Consider the following 16686-nt stretch of genomic DNA (forward strand, 5'->3'; position numbering starts at 1 on the left):
AAAAAAAAAAAACACACACACACACAAAAAAAACGATATTCAGCGCAAAGATATAACCTTGCCGCGCTCACACTTCAAGGTCTCTATCTATTTAATTCTTTCTGGTGCCGCTTACGCACTTCCGGGGTGTTTAAAAAAAAGGGGGGGGGGGCATATAGTGAAAAAAAAAACATGGGGAACCCCCCCCCCCTTCCGCCTGCCATGAAGATATTATTAAATAAAAAAGGAAAATTGTATTTCGAGCTGCCAACCTGTATCATTTCACTGTTCTATCTATTCGTTTACCGAGATATGTCATATCAACAATATAGTCTAAAATGGATAACAATTCGAGAACGTATCCGTATTTTTGAAATTCTTTCGTCGAGTTGTTTGATACTGCAACTGATTAACAAATTGCCCCTTCGTCGACGTAAATCAGTGAATATGTCGATCATACAACCGTACTTTGAACTTATTACACTACTGTAGAGATGGATTCAAGGAGGGAGCGCAGTCTACGTCAGCAACAATAAAGCATCATCAGTAATGACACCACATCCACGTTCTTATTAGTAGTAGTTGCACACGTGGTTACAGATGTGCATGCAAAAGCTGTTCCGGCTATGCACTGTGTCAACAGTAACGCTTGGCTGTGTGTATGAATGATCATGGCTCTCCCGCCTGGGTTAATCGGGACGATTGCAGATGACGACGACATTGCCATTGACTCTGAAGGCAGTAGTAGTGATGAAGAGGTGAATTCATACTCTTTTTTTTTTTTTTTTTTTTTTTTTGATACTGCGCTGTGATCTACAGTAGACACTATACTAAGGATATTTAGCCGGACCACCCGATCTTGAATAGTCCCACGTGTTGATGATCGTGTCTGTTGTCTTCCTATGAGCCTTAAATGAGCTGAGCTGAGGTAGACTAGTACCCGTAGGGCAGGGTCTAACATAAAACTCTTCGAACCTCTCTTCTGGGTTTTATTGCCACTTGGTCTAATATCAGATGGTCTACTTCCTATCATCACTAGTACTAGACTCTAGTACTAGGTCTACTGCTAAACTCATCTAGTCTACTATCACATTGACCCATGCATATGTAGGTTAAATTACCAGACAGAATTTGGTCATCTAGAATTTTAATCTTTTATTACATTAATATCAAACTTCTTTTATCTCAATTTTAATTTTGTTAAATACATCATAGAATTTCAGAAAATCCAAAAATATATCGCTGTGATAATGATAACCAACCAGAAATCCTGTCAACGCGATCAGATTTTGGTTAGCCAATGTGCATTCAATATCAATGACAATGCTAGACAGAAAGATCCGTCAGTCCGGAGGACTCTTTTATATTTTGCCATTATCGCTGTCCTCCATAGACAGACGGAAGGTATCAGTACCCATTGCTGTGTGGATGTTCTTAACCACTGTCTCTATGGAAAATTGGGTGAGGTACCTCACCCTTCTCGATTGCGTCTAATTCACGGCCCTAGGTCGGCAAATTTAAGCTTGCATAGTGAAATTAGCTTTTTAAGAATACATTACACTCACCAGATTAATGAATAGTCCAACATTTTAGTAGAATTTTCAACGTAAAACACAGCCTGTCGCGTTGTCACATTCAAACTGCAGAAACATACACTACGAATCTATTAGCCAATCACATGCGAGGTAGTTTCTACGTGTTTGTTTTACTAAAACACGTACCTCGCATGTGATTGGCTTACAGATTCAAAATGGCGACTTACTGCTCGCGAACGGCGATGTTGCGATATCAATAAAATTTCTGCGTTATAATCGAGTTTATGTGAGTATTTCGATTGCACAATGTGAGAAATTTATCCCAAATATTGCTGCATAATGTGTCGTGTCATGTCAAACTTGTTTGAATGTAAAAAAGCTGTCTGAAATTTGGTTTATCGTAACGTTTGAGCTGTGCGCGATGCTCCACATAGGAGCTGGGATCATTGACTTCGGTCTGTATACGGAGGGGATCCGTGAAGCCAGACGCAGTCTCCGCGGAACATTCCCCGACGGACAGATACAGGCCGATCTTTCGGTCAATGACAATGCATGCTCAAGGCCGGTAGGCCTCGGAAACCTCAGCTCTGAAAAATGCGCCGTGCCATAGAAATGTTTGTGCAAAGTTGCATTGGGGATGTTGCGGCACCCGTTTGTGACTGAATTCTGGCTAGTCGGCACATTCATTCAACCCCTGTTCATGTATTTAGTCACTGCATCGGCACGTACGAAGATTTTGCTTTTCTTTTGCATTTTTACTGATACCAGCACACACAGATTGAGCTTGCGATAAGCAAAAAATCTCACAAGAGAACTGCATATTTCTTGATTTTTAGCACTATTTTGGTAACCCGATTCTTAACAGTGGACTTAATTGGTTTGCATTTTGGAAAAGTTGTGCCGATTCTGCATTTTTGATGCCGAAATTTTGGATATTTGATGGATTTTTGGAGGTGACCATTAAAGGGACTTTCCTGTTGTGAATGACAGTGTCAGTATGTGAAATGATGTGATTTGCATGTTGTCAGTAGAATTCTCGGCCATCGAAAGTGACCAAATTTTGACATGTTGTATTATATACACAATTTACAACTTACCGAAAAAGAAGATTTAAATATCATATGCACACTAAATTCACAGTTCTCCACATGGTATAGATCACGTTTCTTTGCACGGTTGTTGCTTCTCAGTTCATAGAGATTGCTTCAGTTGTGATTGGAATGGTTGTCAAAAATAGCCACTGTCCATGCAGCGGTACAAGCACTTTATGTCTATGGAACAGTCAGTACAAGGTTTGTGCAGCTTTCGTTGCACATACTGTGCTCATACAAAGCACTTCCATGAAAGCAGTGTCTAAAGTGTCTTTGGTCAAAACCCTAGCTCAGTAGCTGTTACGATGTACCGTATTTTGAATTAGCACAGTGATGGTCAGGCTTTGCTGTTAAAAATTGAAATTTTGCTCTGTGCAAGGGCTTGCTAATAATGGAATGATATTTATCCCATTCAACTCCATGTGAGTTTAACATAAAAGTTGAGCTAGAATGTAGCTAACCTTAAAGGACAAGTTCACCTCCATTAACATAAGGATTAAGAGAATTCAGCAATAATCGTAGAACACATCAGTGAAAGTTTGAGGAAAATTGGACAATCGATGCAAAAGTTATGAATTTTTAAAACTTTTGTGTTGGATCCGCTGGATGAGGAGACTACTAAGGCTCGTGATGTCATATGAGTACAACAGTATAAAGAAAATGTAAAGAAAATTCAACATATTTTCACTTTTTTTCGCATAATAAAAGAGCACTTGACTTGCCTCTTTCTAAAGGCAATGGGAATAATATTACCCATAACATATGTCAGTATCGAGTCAAGGGATAAAGTTATGACCATCATTGACTGTGAGTGTTACAGTTATAATGTTACATGTACTTCTTTGAAATCGATTATCATTATGTCAAGCCAGTTTACAGATTTTAAGGCAAATTGAGGAATAAAGGTACAGTATGTATCTAGAGGAGAATCAATATTTAGTTCTATATACAAAAATTGTACCATTCCTTAGTAGTGTATCCGTGAAAAATATGAGCGTACCTGGTGTCTATATTTATCTTACAGCTAGTCACAACACAATTATTGTGACATGAAGGCAGTACTGTACAGGGGAGTATGTTTAGCCATGAAGCTACAGTGCAGGAGGAGGAGGAGGAGGAACTGCTAGCACCTGTCTAAATTTAGTATCAATAACCTCATGAAAAGTGAATCCAAATCTCAATTACCTTTACATACAAGTAAGTAATATGCAAGCAACATCATGTGGGAAGGAGAGAGAACCCTGTTATTAGATACCTTGTGTTACACATTGGTACAAAAGTGTGTATATTAGTTTAGTTTAAAAAAAAAGAGAGACCTGTTCCTTGATGTTACACTGTAAGTCCCTAGTACCCCTTTTATACTGGGGGTTAGCTCACTTCTGGTGTAGAAAAGGTTGAAAAATGCTTAGCCCGAGCTAAAGTTAGTCCTCTCTATGGAGGTAGATCAGGTCCACTTCAGGTCCGAGCTAACGTTGGTATAAAAGGTATCTTGAGTTTAGCTCGAGCTTAAAATTCACTGACCTGTGACCAGAAGTGGTGTACACACTTCCAGGTTGCCAATAATGTACATTTACTGGTACACGTATACTGCTGTACTAATTGCTACCGGCGCGCTGTGTTTATTACGATGCACTGCATGCTCTGGTATACTAATCGCATTTTACGCTCTCACTGTTCGCTGTTCAGTAAAACTCTCAGTGAACTCTTTGAACCAACAGATGACATGATTAAAGTCGTGAAAAAAGGAATAGACTAGCGCAGTACTTACGTACACTATGTACAAATTTATCTATGCAGATGATTGGTTGAATTTTGCATATATAACGTATAACAACGGAACTGAATTCGTACTTGTACACATGTAAGTCAAGCATGACACTGAATTTGTGCGCTCATTGGAAGGAGGGCAGGGCAAGGGGGATGGGTGATAGGTCTGGTCTCGCACGTAACCTTGGGTGGCATTATAAAATGACTTGGCCAGAGCTATAGTTAGCTCCTCAGAAGCGAGATAAAAGTCATGCACAGTATAAAAGGGGTATAAGAGATCTCTAGGTGCACTTGCTATCATGTGGAACAATTTTCTATTGATGGTCTGAAATGTATGCAGAGTTTAGGAGACTCCTTCCTGCTTGGTTTCTCCATAGTTTATATACACAAATCAATTACACATTCAAAACAGAATAACTCATAACAGAAAATAAGGAGACTGTACTGTAGAGATAAGGTAGCAGGAACCCCCTACCTGCACCCATACTGCTCTGTTGGCATGGGAAACTGCATACATGTGTGAACGGTGACTCATTTCAGTGTCATTGAAGTTCTTCTTCCCTTGAACGGATTCCTCCTCATTCTACATGCAGAATGGGAAGATAATCACTTACAAGCTTTGGAGGGGAACCTTCACCTCAGAGAGGAAAGAAGTGGAGAGGCGTAGGACAGGGAGTTATATCTAATTATCTAGCTTATGAAAGACTTAAAACGAACAAATGGGACTCAAGATTCACCCTAAATTGAATAAAAGTTGCCAAGGTTAGAGAGAGAGCAGTGAGGTGTTAGAATTTGTGGTGCATTATTGCTGCCTGAGAGAGCAAAGCAACGAGTGGGAAGGGGTATGCCCCTCCCACAGGTTGGAGCTTTACCATTTTTAAAGGAATGGTATAATATTGGTTGAGATGACTATTGAGCTTTAAACTTTTTTTTTGAGATTATAAGAAACCACTTATGGAATGTTACAGAGCATACAATTCTAAGAGGAATTCAAAGTTTATTTGATGAAAATTACTCTTTCATATTTCATAAGAGGTTTCTCAATATCTTACTAAAAAGTTGGAAACCTGAAGCCCCATCTGAACCAAGAACTATACCATCCCTTTAAGCTGTAACTTGTGCATTCTGGTGCATACTAAATCTGATATATTGGCATACTCTGACTTAAGTGAATAAGAAAAAAAAAAAGGATGCGGGGGGGGGGGGGGGGGGGGGTGATATTTTATGAGGTGTAAATATTCCTTAATTTGACATTGATTAGTCTTGGTTGATAATAAATTTGCAAAATTGTTCTGTTCACATTATTTGTTGCTCTCAGTATAGTTAAAAATTGATTATCAATTATTTAATTTTGTATCAGCTAGTTGAAAAACAAAAATGCAGAAATAAACTAAACTGAAACTGAATTATAGCAAATAGTGTGCTGTTTTGTAATCATGTAAAATTTATGCAATCAAAGGCTGTTATTAGACTATGAACCCGTATTATATCATGTGTAGTTCACCTGTTTGATATCATATGTTGGTATTCAGCAGACAGTATTTACATTGTAAATTAGAGAATCATAAAGTTCATGTGTAAGTCAAGTCATTTTTAGGTGAAATAATTTAGCACACTTGTTTCTTCAATTGATTGAGGGGTACTAATACATGTAGTACAAGTTTTTGGTTTTTGTATATCAGCCTAAGAAATGCAGTTTTGTCATCTTTGATATTGCAAAGCACAATTTGAACAAAAATAATCAATAGAAGATCTTCAACAAAATGTAAATTTCCTTTGGATGTCATAAGCATCATGAATAAATTTGCATACAGATAGACATTGATGCACTTTAACTGCAAGGAGTTTATTTTGAAATGCCATTATGCACAGTTATTACAGTGAATTTATGATTGAACTGTTCTTATTAATATTTGACCACCCAATCAAGGTTAGAACTTAAGCATGTCAATCTGGCTTCTTTTTTTCTGCATAACAATTACCTAATATTGTCAAAGTAACTTGCTTGCTCTGAAACGATTTTCCCTCTTCGAGTTATATTTGTATGCATATTTTATATTCTGAATGTCACATCTATACTTGTTGTGGGCTGTCATCAGCAGTTCTTGAGAGATGAGGTGCCTGTGGCATTTTAAGCCAGTGAAAAATACAGGATACCTTGATTAGAGCAATTTGCAAACGATTATCAAATGCCATCTTCATTTCACTGAACTTTAGGCCATTAAACCAAAGAAGCTTGCCACTAAGAAGAGAATTAAGAAGGGAGCGGACGACTTCTCCAAGGATTTTGAGTTTGCCAACACCCTGTCCGATGACGATGACCCGTGGTCATCCGACCTTGTTTCTGCTGCATCCTCTCAGCGAGTTGTAACTTCACTGGAGCAGAAGATCGCCAAGATTCGTCGCGAGAGGAAAAAGGTATGCCAGAAAATTTCTTGTTGGCTGTTAGGTTACTTGACTGAAATGTTTGTTTCTTAAAAGCATGTAAAATTTATTATTTTCTTCTTTTTCCCCCTTGTGTCAAGTTTTTAAGTGTACTGTAGTAACAGTCAGCTAGATTTTGTATGCTTCTGTATTCCACCAGATTTTAAAAAATCATTTTTGGCTCCCTATCAGACTTTCTTTGATGATTTGTTGTTGTTGTTGTTGTTGTTGTTAAAGGTACTATTTTCCATTGGGAGCAGTAATCTTAAAAATGTTCAAGATATCACATTTGATGCATATGTGTAGGACATTTGTATCACAAAATATCATACCATGTAAAAATTTTGCAATAAAGTCTAAAACACAAGGAGATATCACTATTTTTCTCACTAAACTGTAACTGTAGACAGTTTAGTCTAGAAACACTTTTATTTATCATAGCTATTGTTCACATTTTGTATATTTAACAATACTTAAAATTAATTATACTGATTCAATTTTTACAGTGGGTGTTTCTATCCCTAACTCTCGTTTAAGAACTATTTTGAAATTTGGGATTTTACATTGGATGACTCTGTGGAACTTTTAAGATGGCGAGTTGCTCACTGTCTGAAAATTCATACAAGATGTACAATTGTAATAGCAAGCTCCTGATTGTTTCATCAAAATTCATCCCAGAAAGAGGCAAAGGAGATAGAGAGGGAAAATGGTGAGCAAGCAGATGCTGATGTGGCTAAAAAACATGGCAAAGAGGAGAACATGAGGGACGACTCTGAGGATGAGGATGAGGAGGAAGAAGAGGAGAAGGAGGAGGAGGAGCTGGAAGATAATGTCCAAAGTTTCGATGACTTCTCCAGGTGGGACAAAGTGAAACTCAACCCCAAGAGTGAGAAGAGGCTCAAAAGGAAACAGAAAGGTAATTCACACAGATGGTGCTATAATATTCTGCAGTTAGTTGTCAAAGCATTTCTGTATTGTTGGTGGGGGGGGGGGGGGGGCTTGCCCCTCCCCCCAATTTTTGGGCCCCCCACTGTTTTTTTTTTTTAACCCGGAAGTACGTAAGTGGCACAAAAAAGATCTTGAAGTGTGGGCCTGTATCGTAAGTGGAAGGGGAAAGATGAGCTGAAGGCCTTTTTTTTAAATTTATTTATTTGCTCGTTAGCTCATGAAACCGGAAGTGCCCCCCACTTTTGAAAACGCTCCGCCGGCCCTGAAGTATTAAATTTGGGGTGATACCTATATGCCAGCACAAGCAAATGATTGTCTTTCCAACTCAGAGAATCACCTGCCTTAATACCAGCACTCATAATCATGTATGGGACTATGCAAAAGCTAACATAATAAATAAAAAGTCATAATTGGCAAAGGTTCAAAGACAAAAAATAGTGTAAATCTATACACAGTGCAAGCTAGTATGTTTTGTTTTTTCAGAACTCTTTCCTGAGACCTGGCACTATGTGTGGTTTGCCAAGTTTAGGCAGAATATTGAGGGGCATTCGGAAGTGCAGTTTTTCTCTCTCAATATCTCGTTTCTTTTTCAAAATTGCCAGAAGTGAGTGTAAAAATCAAAATTACTTGGGAAAATTACCTAGGCGGATGTCCATGACAAGAAATATCTATGATTTCTTTGGACCTTTAAGTTGGGTGCTTTGCCATCGAATAAATTGTACAGAAAATCAGGACCGCCAGCTTCACCTTATAAAGAAGCAGTACTTCGTATCCAAGTTATTATGAGGTTTCCCTGTATTCAAATTTGTTGTAGAATGTATAACCATATACAACTAGCTCTGATTTGTCAAACTAAAATAGTCATCAGCAAACGTGGGATGTGAGAGGTATCATGTAAGTAAACTTTCTGCTCTTCACTTAATTGCCGATAATATCAAGCACCAAAACAAAACTGCAGGCATTTCCGGTATGTGATATATTTAACTGTATGTAGATCATAGGTAGATCATCAGGGACCATGAAAGCAGAGGGAGAGGAGAGAGAAAGAGAGAGAGAGAGAGTCTGATCACTCTCTCAAACTATCACCTGAGCACAGACCTTGCTTTAAAACGTGCATATTATTTGTCTTTGTTTATTTACAAAGCACTACTTTTGATGATATTATTTTACCAATATGTGAATTATGAATTACTTCACAAAAATACATTTACATGTAGATATCTTTTTCAGTGGCAGCAATGTACAGTTTATTTACAAAGCACTGCTTTTGATGATATTATTTGACCAATATGTGAACTACGAATTACTTCACATAAATGTACATGTAGATATCTTTTTCAGTGGCAGCAATGTACAGTAAAATGTATCAGAGACAAGGCTGGGGCAAAAGGACTGATTTCTATCCCACTGTCACATGTCACAGGCTCGGGATTAGACGAGGACGATGTGGAGGAGAATAAGGCATTTTTCGAGGAAGTCTCCGACCAAGACAAGGCAGTGTCCTTCACTGAAATGAATCTCTCGCGTCCATTGCTGAGGGTAAGTTACCTTGCCTCCATTTTTAAAAGATTGACCTTTACCATACTTGCTTTGGCAACAACTTCTGCTTTGCTGTTGAGAAATGCTGTTTTTCCTCTGCTATGTGAGTGTTTGACAACATGTCAAACATCTGTGTATGTGTGTGCATGTGTGTGTGTGTGTGTTTGTTTGTGTGTGTTTTTTCATATCCCTCAATTCAGACTTCTTATGCAAGCACTGTATTTTGTGAGGTTTTTATTTTCATGAATTTCACGAGTCAGGTGCTATTCCCGAATTTAAAGACACACGAAAATATTGACTCTGATCTCGACATAAATGTGACATGCACGCGTACAGTTCTCTATTTAGTACTGTACTTCATGATGATGAATTCAACTACTTGCAAAATTGTCGGGAGTCCCGATTCGCAAGAATTTAGACTTGCTAAATATATGACATATACCGTAACAGCTGCAGTCACTTTATCTCCCAAAATAATATGGGAATCTTCCCAAATAATCTTTTAATGAAATCTCAAAGATGATCAATTTGAGATGACTATGATTTACTGTCACTTAGAAATGCTGGCAGATACGTTGCAGTTCGTACCATTTTTGTCATTACTGACCCATCTCAGCTTCTCTGATTTTGTTTACATTCATTTCATATCATGTGAATACAGTACATGACTTGACACTAACTTCCTTTTTTTTTCTGGTGACCCATACAGATCACTGAAAGCATTCGAATTGACATTTTGTGCTGCCCCCCCCCCCCCCACCCCCCTCCTGATGAAAAAAATAATGTATTGGTCTGAGGAAACATAACAAAACACTTAAAAACCTCAGTTACCTGATCTGGCCACCAAAAGATAACCTTTTTGGAAATTTGGTGGCCAGCATTGATTTGTATTGGCCTCTGACTGCCCAGCAAGTCAAGCTCTGGTATATGTCAATGGTGCACACTGGCACTGGTCTGACGGCCCTTGACCAATAAAAATCACTGTCGGACCAGTAACTTTTTCAGGAATTTGCCAGTAAAACATGGAAAAACTTGGTACCTACTGGTCTGACAGACAGGATGGACCTGTAGAAAAAAAAAATGGGTTAGTGTGCAGCCCTGTATATCAGTATACATTGTATGCATATTTTTGTTATTTTTCTCTCTTTTTCTTTTTTCTCTGACCCGACATGAATATGAGATGAACACATACATTTCTCCGTTTATAACTGTACTCAGAGATCACAAATTTTAAACCACTGACGTAATTGCTGTGCAGTCCTGATTCGCAAAAAAAAAAAGAAGAAAAAAAAAGATGATGATTCGCTAAATGTATGGTATATAGTACTTTCTTTTCAGTTCAGAAATTCAGAGGGACTCCAGTCATTATTCCCAGGTAGTTTCAGAACAGCAAGTGCCATTATTCAGTTGAGATTCCTTATTCTTCTTTTAACGTCACACGCTTGCTGTAGTGCTGTATCAATTTTTAATTTATTCAAAGTATCCGTTGTCTACAATGTAAATGCACTTCTCCTTTGTTGGTGGACAATTTGAGCTAGACAGATAGCTTACTGTGAACATGTTTAAAGCCATGAATGATGCTAGATTAATACAGAAATTGTTTTGCATCAATTGGTCTTTCATTAGATTCAAGTACTGATGTTAAAATAGAATATTTGACTCTCAGTCGGGATGGAGCAGTAATCCTGATGGGTGTGAACAGATGATGATACAGATCCGTTGAGTGCAGGAATTACCACACAAACTGATTGATTCTAAATCCGCAATAGAGAAAAAAAAAGGGCGTGAACCTCTGTGTGTGTGATTCCATATTTTCTAAACTCCCTCTTACATACTCCCACTTCAATGGGTACAAAATTCTGCCACAAGACTTGTCTCCCTCTCCAGGAAATCCAAGCCCATAATTCCAATCCTCCATTCTCTCCACTGGCTTCCCATACATCACCGCATATCTTTTAAAGTTCTTCTGCAATGCAGTTAAAGGCACATGGTCCCGGTGGTTTAGTTGAATGCGTACGCGGGCGCACGGCGCAAGTTTCCTTCAGAGACTTTTGCTATTGACTCCTCTTTAGCGCCTATGCTTTGACCCATTTCCCTGAGTCCGAAGAAGTCTGATCCACTGTAGTCAGTGGTTCGATCACAGTTCGGCTCGTGATTCGGCTGAGGGGGATGACAGCTTTAGCAGACTTCTTTTGTGATGTCATACTAAGAAGCACATAAGCACACTTCCTGGCATCACTACAGACTGCGTGATGCGCAGAGAAGACAACGAAGGCAACGTTACCTATCAACATCTACGCTCTTTACTCTTGATGATAGCTTAACTTTGGCAGTCTTCGTATCATGCTAACAGTGATCGGCAGTATCATCCAACAGCGCCCTCGCACCCACCGGAACTATGCGCCTTTAACTCCTCAACCTTGCCCTTCCACAAAATATGGTGATCATGCTTTTTATACAATTGCCCCTTCTCTCTGGAATTCTCTACCTGCCTGCATACATCTGGCCACTACCGTTAATCCGTTTAAGACCCTGCTGAAAACTATCTCTTCAATAGATAGTCCTCTTGATTGGCCCAGTTGTGGGTCAGTCGATGGAGGTACACTCTTACTTTGATTTTCAGCATTCATTTATGATATTGATACACTGCATCTATTGTTTGAATTACATAAAGGTTTTTAATATTTTTGTATTTTTGTACTTTGTAGTTTGGATTAAATCCCTTTTTTTTTTATTTTGTAAACCGTGCACTTTACATAGAAACATCCGTATTAAGTGCCTAATAAATGTATTATATTAAATTGTACTGTGTTTGTTTGTTTGTGTGTGTGTGTGTGCCTTGTATTTACACACATAGTAATGCACTCTTGATATGTAAAATCAGAGAGGAAATGAAATATGAGGGATAGATTGTAAAGGGAGGGAAACTGTTACAATATTATATATTCTGTTGTCAGGCCTTTGATTTTCCCATAACTCAAGTTTAGGTTGCAGAATATGGAAAAAGCCTTCAAAAGGCTTTTTTATCACTGGTGGGATTCACATAGGCCTTAGTATGCAAATCTTGAGAATTGGATCACAATTGTTACCTTACTGTTTTGTATGTGTGAATGCAGCTACAATTTCTACATTGTAAAGGGAAATCGGGTGATTTTCAGCATGCATGCATGGATGGAAATGAGCTGCGTGGTGGAGGTCTCCACTCTCAGAGTGCTTGTCTAGTTTCATATTATTTATATTCAGTGAATGGTGTAATGTACAAATACAGCAAAACCATACAGAATTACTTTAGTGGCCAAAAAAAAAAAAAAAGAAGATGCATGGTGAATTGATTATTGAGGAATATGAAAGTGACAGCAAGAGCTTGGTTTGTTCTCCCAGTAGGATATGACAGAAAATCTTGTTGCTAAAATATTTTGATACTTCTTGATAACAGTTTCGGATCTACGACGGGGGGGGGGGGGGGGGGGGGGGGGGGGGGATTTGAACCCCCTCCTTGGGCTGCCAAGAAAAAAAAAGAACACACAAACAAACAACAAATAATTAATCAATTATTTTAAGACCAAAATGGACATTTTCTTGTCTAAAAGTTGTTGATTTCAAAACTGAAAATGCAATACCAGTTAGACTTTCATTCCTGTGTGGGAGATTGGGTGAGTTGGCAAAATTGTGAAGCAAATAAGTGAGAAAAAGAACATGAATAAGGGTGAAGAATTCTCCCTGAAAGTGATGGACATTGCAGGACTAGTACTGTATATGGCATATATTTAGCAAGTCTAAATTTTCACGAATCGGGACTTCCCAACGATTTCGCGAGTGGTTTAATTGGCGATCGTGAAGTACTGTACTGAACGGAAAAATGTATACACGTGCGTCACGTTCATGCTGGGATCAGAGTCATTATTTTTGCGTGTCTTTACTTTCGTGAATAGCACCTGACTTGCGAAATTTGTGAAAATAAAAACCTTCCAAAATATTTGACGCATACAGTATTGGTTTTGTCTCCTCATGCTTTGTCAAAGAGGAAATCTTGGACAAATAATAGTCTAAAGAGAAAGAGCAAAATCTTAAAAGCACAACAGTTAGAGTCTGGTTCAAACAGAATGGAAGTTAAGGAAGTTATGATATTGTGCAGTTGTGCTTAGTCATTTAGTTAGTCTAAAAAAAAAAGAGTAAAATCTTAATCTTAAAAGTGCAACAGTGAAAGTTTGATTCAAATAGGAAGGAAATTAAGGAAGTTATGAAATTGTGAAGTTTTCCTTCTTTTTGTGAAACAGTTCATATACAGTCAATATGAATATCATATATGCAAACACCGAATTAAAGTCATCCCTTCACAATTTGCCATACAGTATATTGTACATTAAATCATGAAATTTCCACTTCTTTTTTTTCAATAAAACACAAGTGTGCCCTCATCTCATATCGTGATATATGTTATTGATTTTTATTTCAAAGTTATTCAGTCAGGAATAACATTATATTTTATACTGAAATAGACCAGAAAAATTGAATATTCACCTTTTTTTTTTTTTTTTTTACACAATCAATGGAAAATTGAGAGGCAATGAAATATTCAGCTCATTCATTTGTATTCATATCAACTGTTCAAGAACTGTTGTACAAAAATTAACAAATCCTTGAAATTTCATACCTTCCTTACTTTTGATCCAATTGTGATCAAATTTTCACTGAATTGTGCTTGTCATATTTTACTCTTTCTATTCAGGCTCACTTAAATTTTCTTTGGTCTTTAATTCCCCTTTAATCAATGGATAAAATTTTGTAAGTCAGCACAGGGGAGCAAGATTGATTGACACACTGTAAAGGAAGATATATTCATGGCACGATATTTTCCTGAATTGGAGCCAACAGCGTTTTTCACGGCATGACATATTTGCGAATTGCCACTGCCATTCAATGCAAATAGTGCAGGAATAGTGCAAGAACTTATGCATGCATTTCAATTTTGTGAATCTTAGCTAATGTGAAATTAATATGCATCTGAACATTCCTTACTTCTTGCCAATTACTGAATGCTTTAAAACTTCTTGTCTCCACGCACGCACACACACACACACACACACACACACACACACAAAAAAACACACCTGGTGGTTATTTCGTTGTGATTATTGAAATATGCTTGGTTTTGTTTTGTATGTAGGATGCATCTGTGAGGAAACAATTGCCATTTGCCAATTAAGTTGTAGAAGAGAAAGATTAGATGGTAAACAAGTAAGTGCATCCATATAAGAGATGGTGACAGGCTGATGACAGGCACATCAGCTTTAAAGGAAAGAATCACCTTTGGAAATCCAAATTTCTCTGCAGAATGTGGGTGAATTTGAGTAAAAGCTGATTTGAAGGTTAATAGCAGAATTAGGAGTTATATATTTTTTTTTTTGAGCAATCCTAACAGATGGAAAAATCTCCTTGTTTTTGTTGGGGATCTGTCAAAAATGCTAACTACATTCTTTCATGATCCAATGCATGTCATACATTTTTAGTAAACACTTCGTTTCCCAATTAAAGGGAAGGTAAACCCAAAGAACAATGTGGATTGAGTGAATGCAGCAACATTAGTAGAACACATCAGTGAAAGTTTGAGGAAAATCGGACAATCGATGCAAAAGTTATGAATTTTTAAAGTTTTGGTGTTGGAACTGCTGGATGAGGAGACTACTAGAGGATATGACCTATGAGTGGACAACAATACAAAGAAAATATAAAGGAAATTCAACAAAAATTCACTTTTCTAGAATCATGAAAGAGCAATGGACCAACCGCTTTCAGAAAGCAGGGGGAATAATTGCTACCCTTAACATATGTCAATATCAAGTTGATGGAATTTGTAATTTTCATGAAATATTGATTTTTTGCAGAATTTTCTTTATATTTTCTTTGTATTGTTGTCCACTCATGCGTCATAACCTCTAGTAGTCTCCTCACCCAGCGGTTCCAACATCAAAACTTTAAAAATTCATAACTTTTGCATCGATTGTCGGATTTCCTTCAAACTTTCACTGATGTGTTCTACTAATGTTGCTGCTTTCACTCAATCCACATTTCTCTTGGGGTTTATCTTCCCTTTAAGTGTTTAATCTGGAGTTTATTAAACCATACATTAGAAGAGATATTGAATGCTCACAGTCAGATCATGTAATGTTGAAACAATTTTGAGCCGTTGTGATCGTCTAGAGTCTTCACTTTTCATTCTGGGAAATCAACATGACCTGTGCTATTTTGGAGATGATTTGTGCTGTAGCTACTTGTATTCAGATATGGTTGTAGCTATGAATCATGTAATAATCAGACTTAGGCCTCCTATTTACACGGTTTTTGTCCCTTCTTCTTTGGTTTTGCAGGCAGTTAGTGCTCTGAACTATGTGACGCCGACACCTATCCAGTCAGCTACAATACCAGTCGCTCTCCTAGGAAAGGATGTTTGTGCATGTGCAGCAACAGGAACAGGTAATACGAGGTTGTCACAAATGTACACACAAGTAGTTATATGTACATGTATCAAGGTTGTATGCATGGTTGTTTTAATGTGCACATTGTATGTACACAGGGTGACCAGATTAATGGAGAACATTCTATATGATATAGATATAGTACATACAGGCTGACCAGATCAGTGGAGAATTTTCTACATGGTATACAATGTAGCTACAGTACATGTATGCATGTGACAGGAAATACATTATAGCTCACTCAATCTAGAATGATTTAACCCATTCCAGAAAATTCTAGGAAGTGCTGGCTGAGTGAGGCACTGCCCTTGTAGCCCAATGTGATTGGTAGTTAATTTTGGCAATGATGTTATGCACATAGTTAGGCAGTGAGTCATCCAGGATTCCTGGAATTTGGACTTGCTAGTATGTTCAGGTATGTGGCCCCAGGTTGGAGAAACTTACAGAATGTACTAGAAAGGGGTGAATGGATAGTATATAAGCCGGAGAAATTCTGAGGTAGGCAGAGTACCTAACCCCTCTGCTCTAAGAGTTACGTCACTTCTGGCTCTGAAGCGACTTGTTATAGTCAGTCCTGTGTTACCTGCTGACCTGCTATACAAACTGTGTTTGTGGAGATAAGGCCTGGGAGACATTTTGCCTGCAGAGAATTAATTTGCCTTCGTGGAGATAGACTCCATATTTTAGTGTCAACGGACATTGTTACGGCAAAGCTGTAACGGGCTGGATTCCTCGCTGGACATTATAAAGTGAATCATCATTCAACGCATCAACTGGACGTGGTCGTCATAACGTTTGGATTTTGCACATTTCGCCGTGGCCATTATCGTGGATTTTACCCCGGATCTATAACGTGGATTATTGCAATCAGTGCCTCTGGATTTACATTGGAGGAATCATTCATCGGTGCATCAAGGACCATTAATT

The 16686-nt window shown here is 38.0% G+C and overlaps 1 protein-coding gene across 2 annotated transcripts in view; it reads left to right on the top strand.

Moving 5' to 3' along the window:
* The first annotated feature begins 613 nt into the window (after positions 1-613).
* The window catches only part of LOC140232539 (probable ATP-dependent RNA helicase DDX27), a 72086-nt gene continuing 56013 nt past the window's right edge, over positions 614-16686 (top strand). For both annotated transcript variants that reach the window (XM_072312636.1, XM_072312637.1), the window contains exons 1-5: positions 614-737; positions 6590-6790; positions 7475-7712; positions 9168-9283; positions 15652-15757. In XM_072312636.1, coding sequence (XP_072168737.1) covers positions 645-737; positions 6590-6790; positions 7475-7712; positions 9168-9283; positions 15652-15757 — 754 coding nt within the window. In that variant the 5' untranslated portion in view covers positions 614-644. The remainder of the gene's footprint in view (positions 738-6589; positions 6791-7474; positions 7713-9167; positions 9284-15651; positions 15758-16686) is intronic.

This window comes from Diadema setosum, chromosome 9, assembly GCF_964275005.1.
Source record: "Diadema setosum chromosome 9, eeDiaSeto1, whole genome shotgun sequence".
Classification (NCBI taxonomy): Eukaryota; Metazoa; Echinodermata; class Echinoidea; order Diadematoida; family Diadematidae; genus Diadema; species Diadema setosum.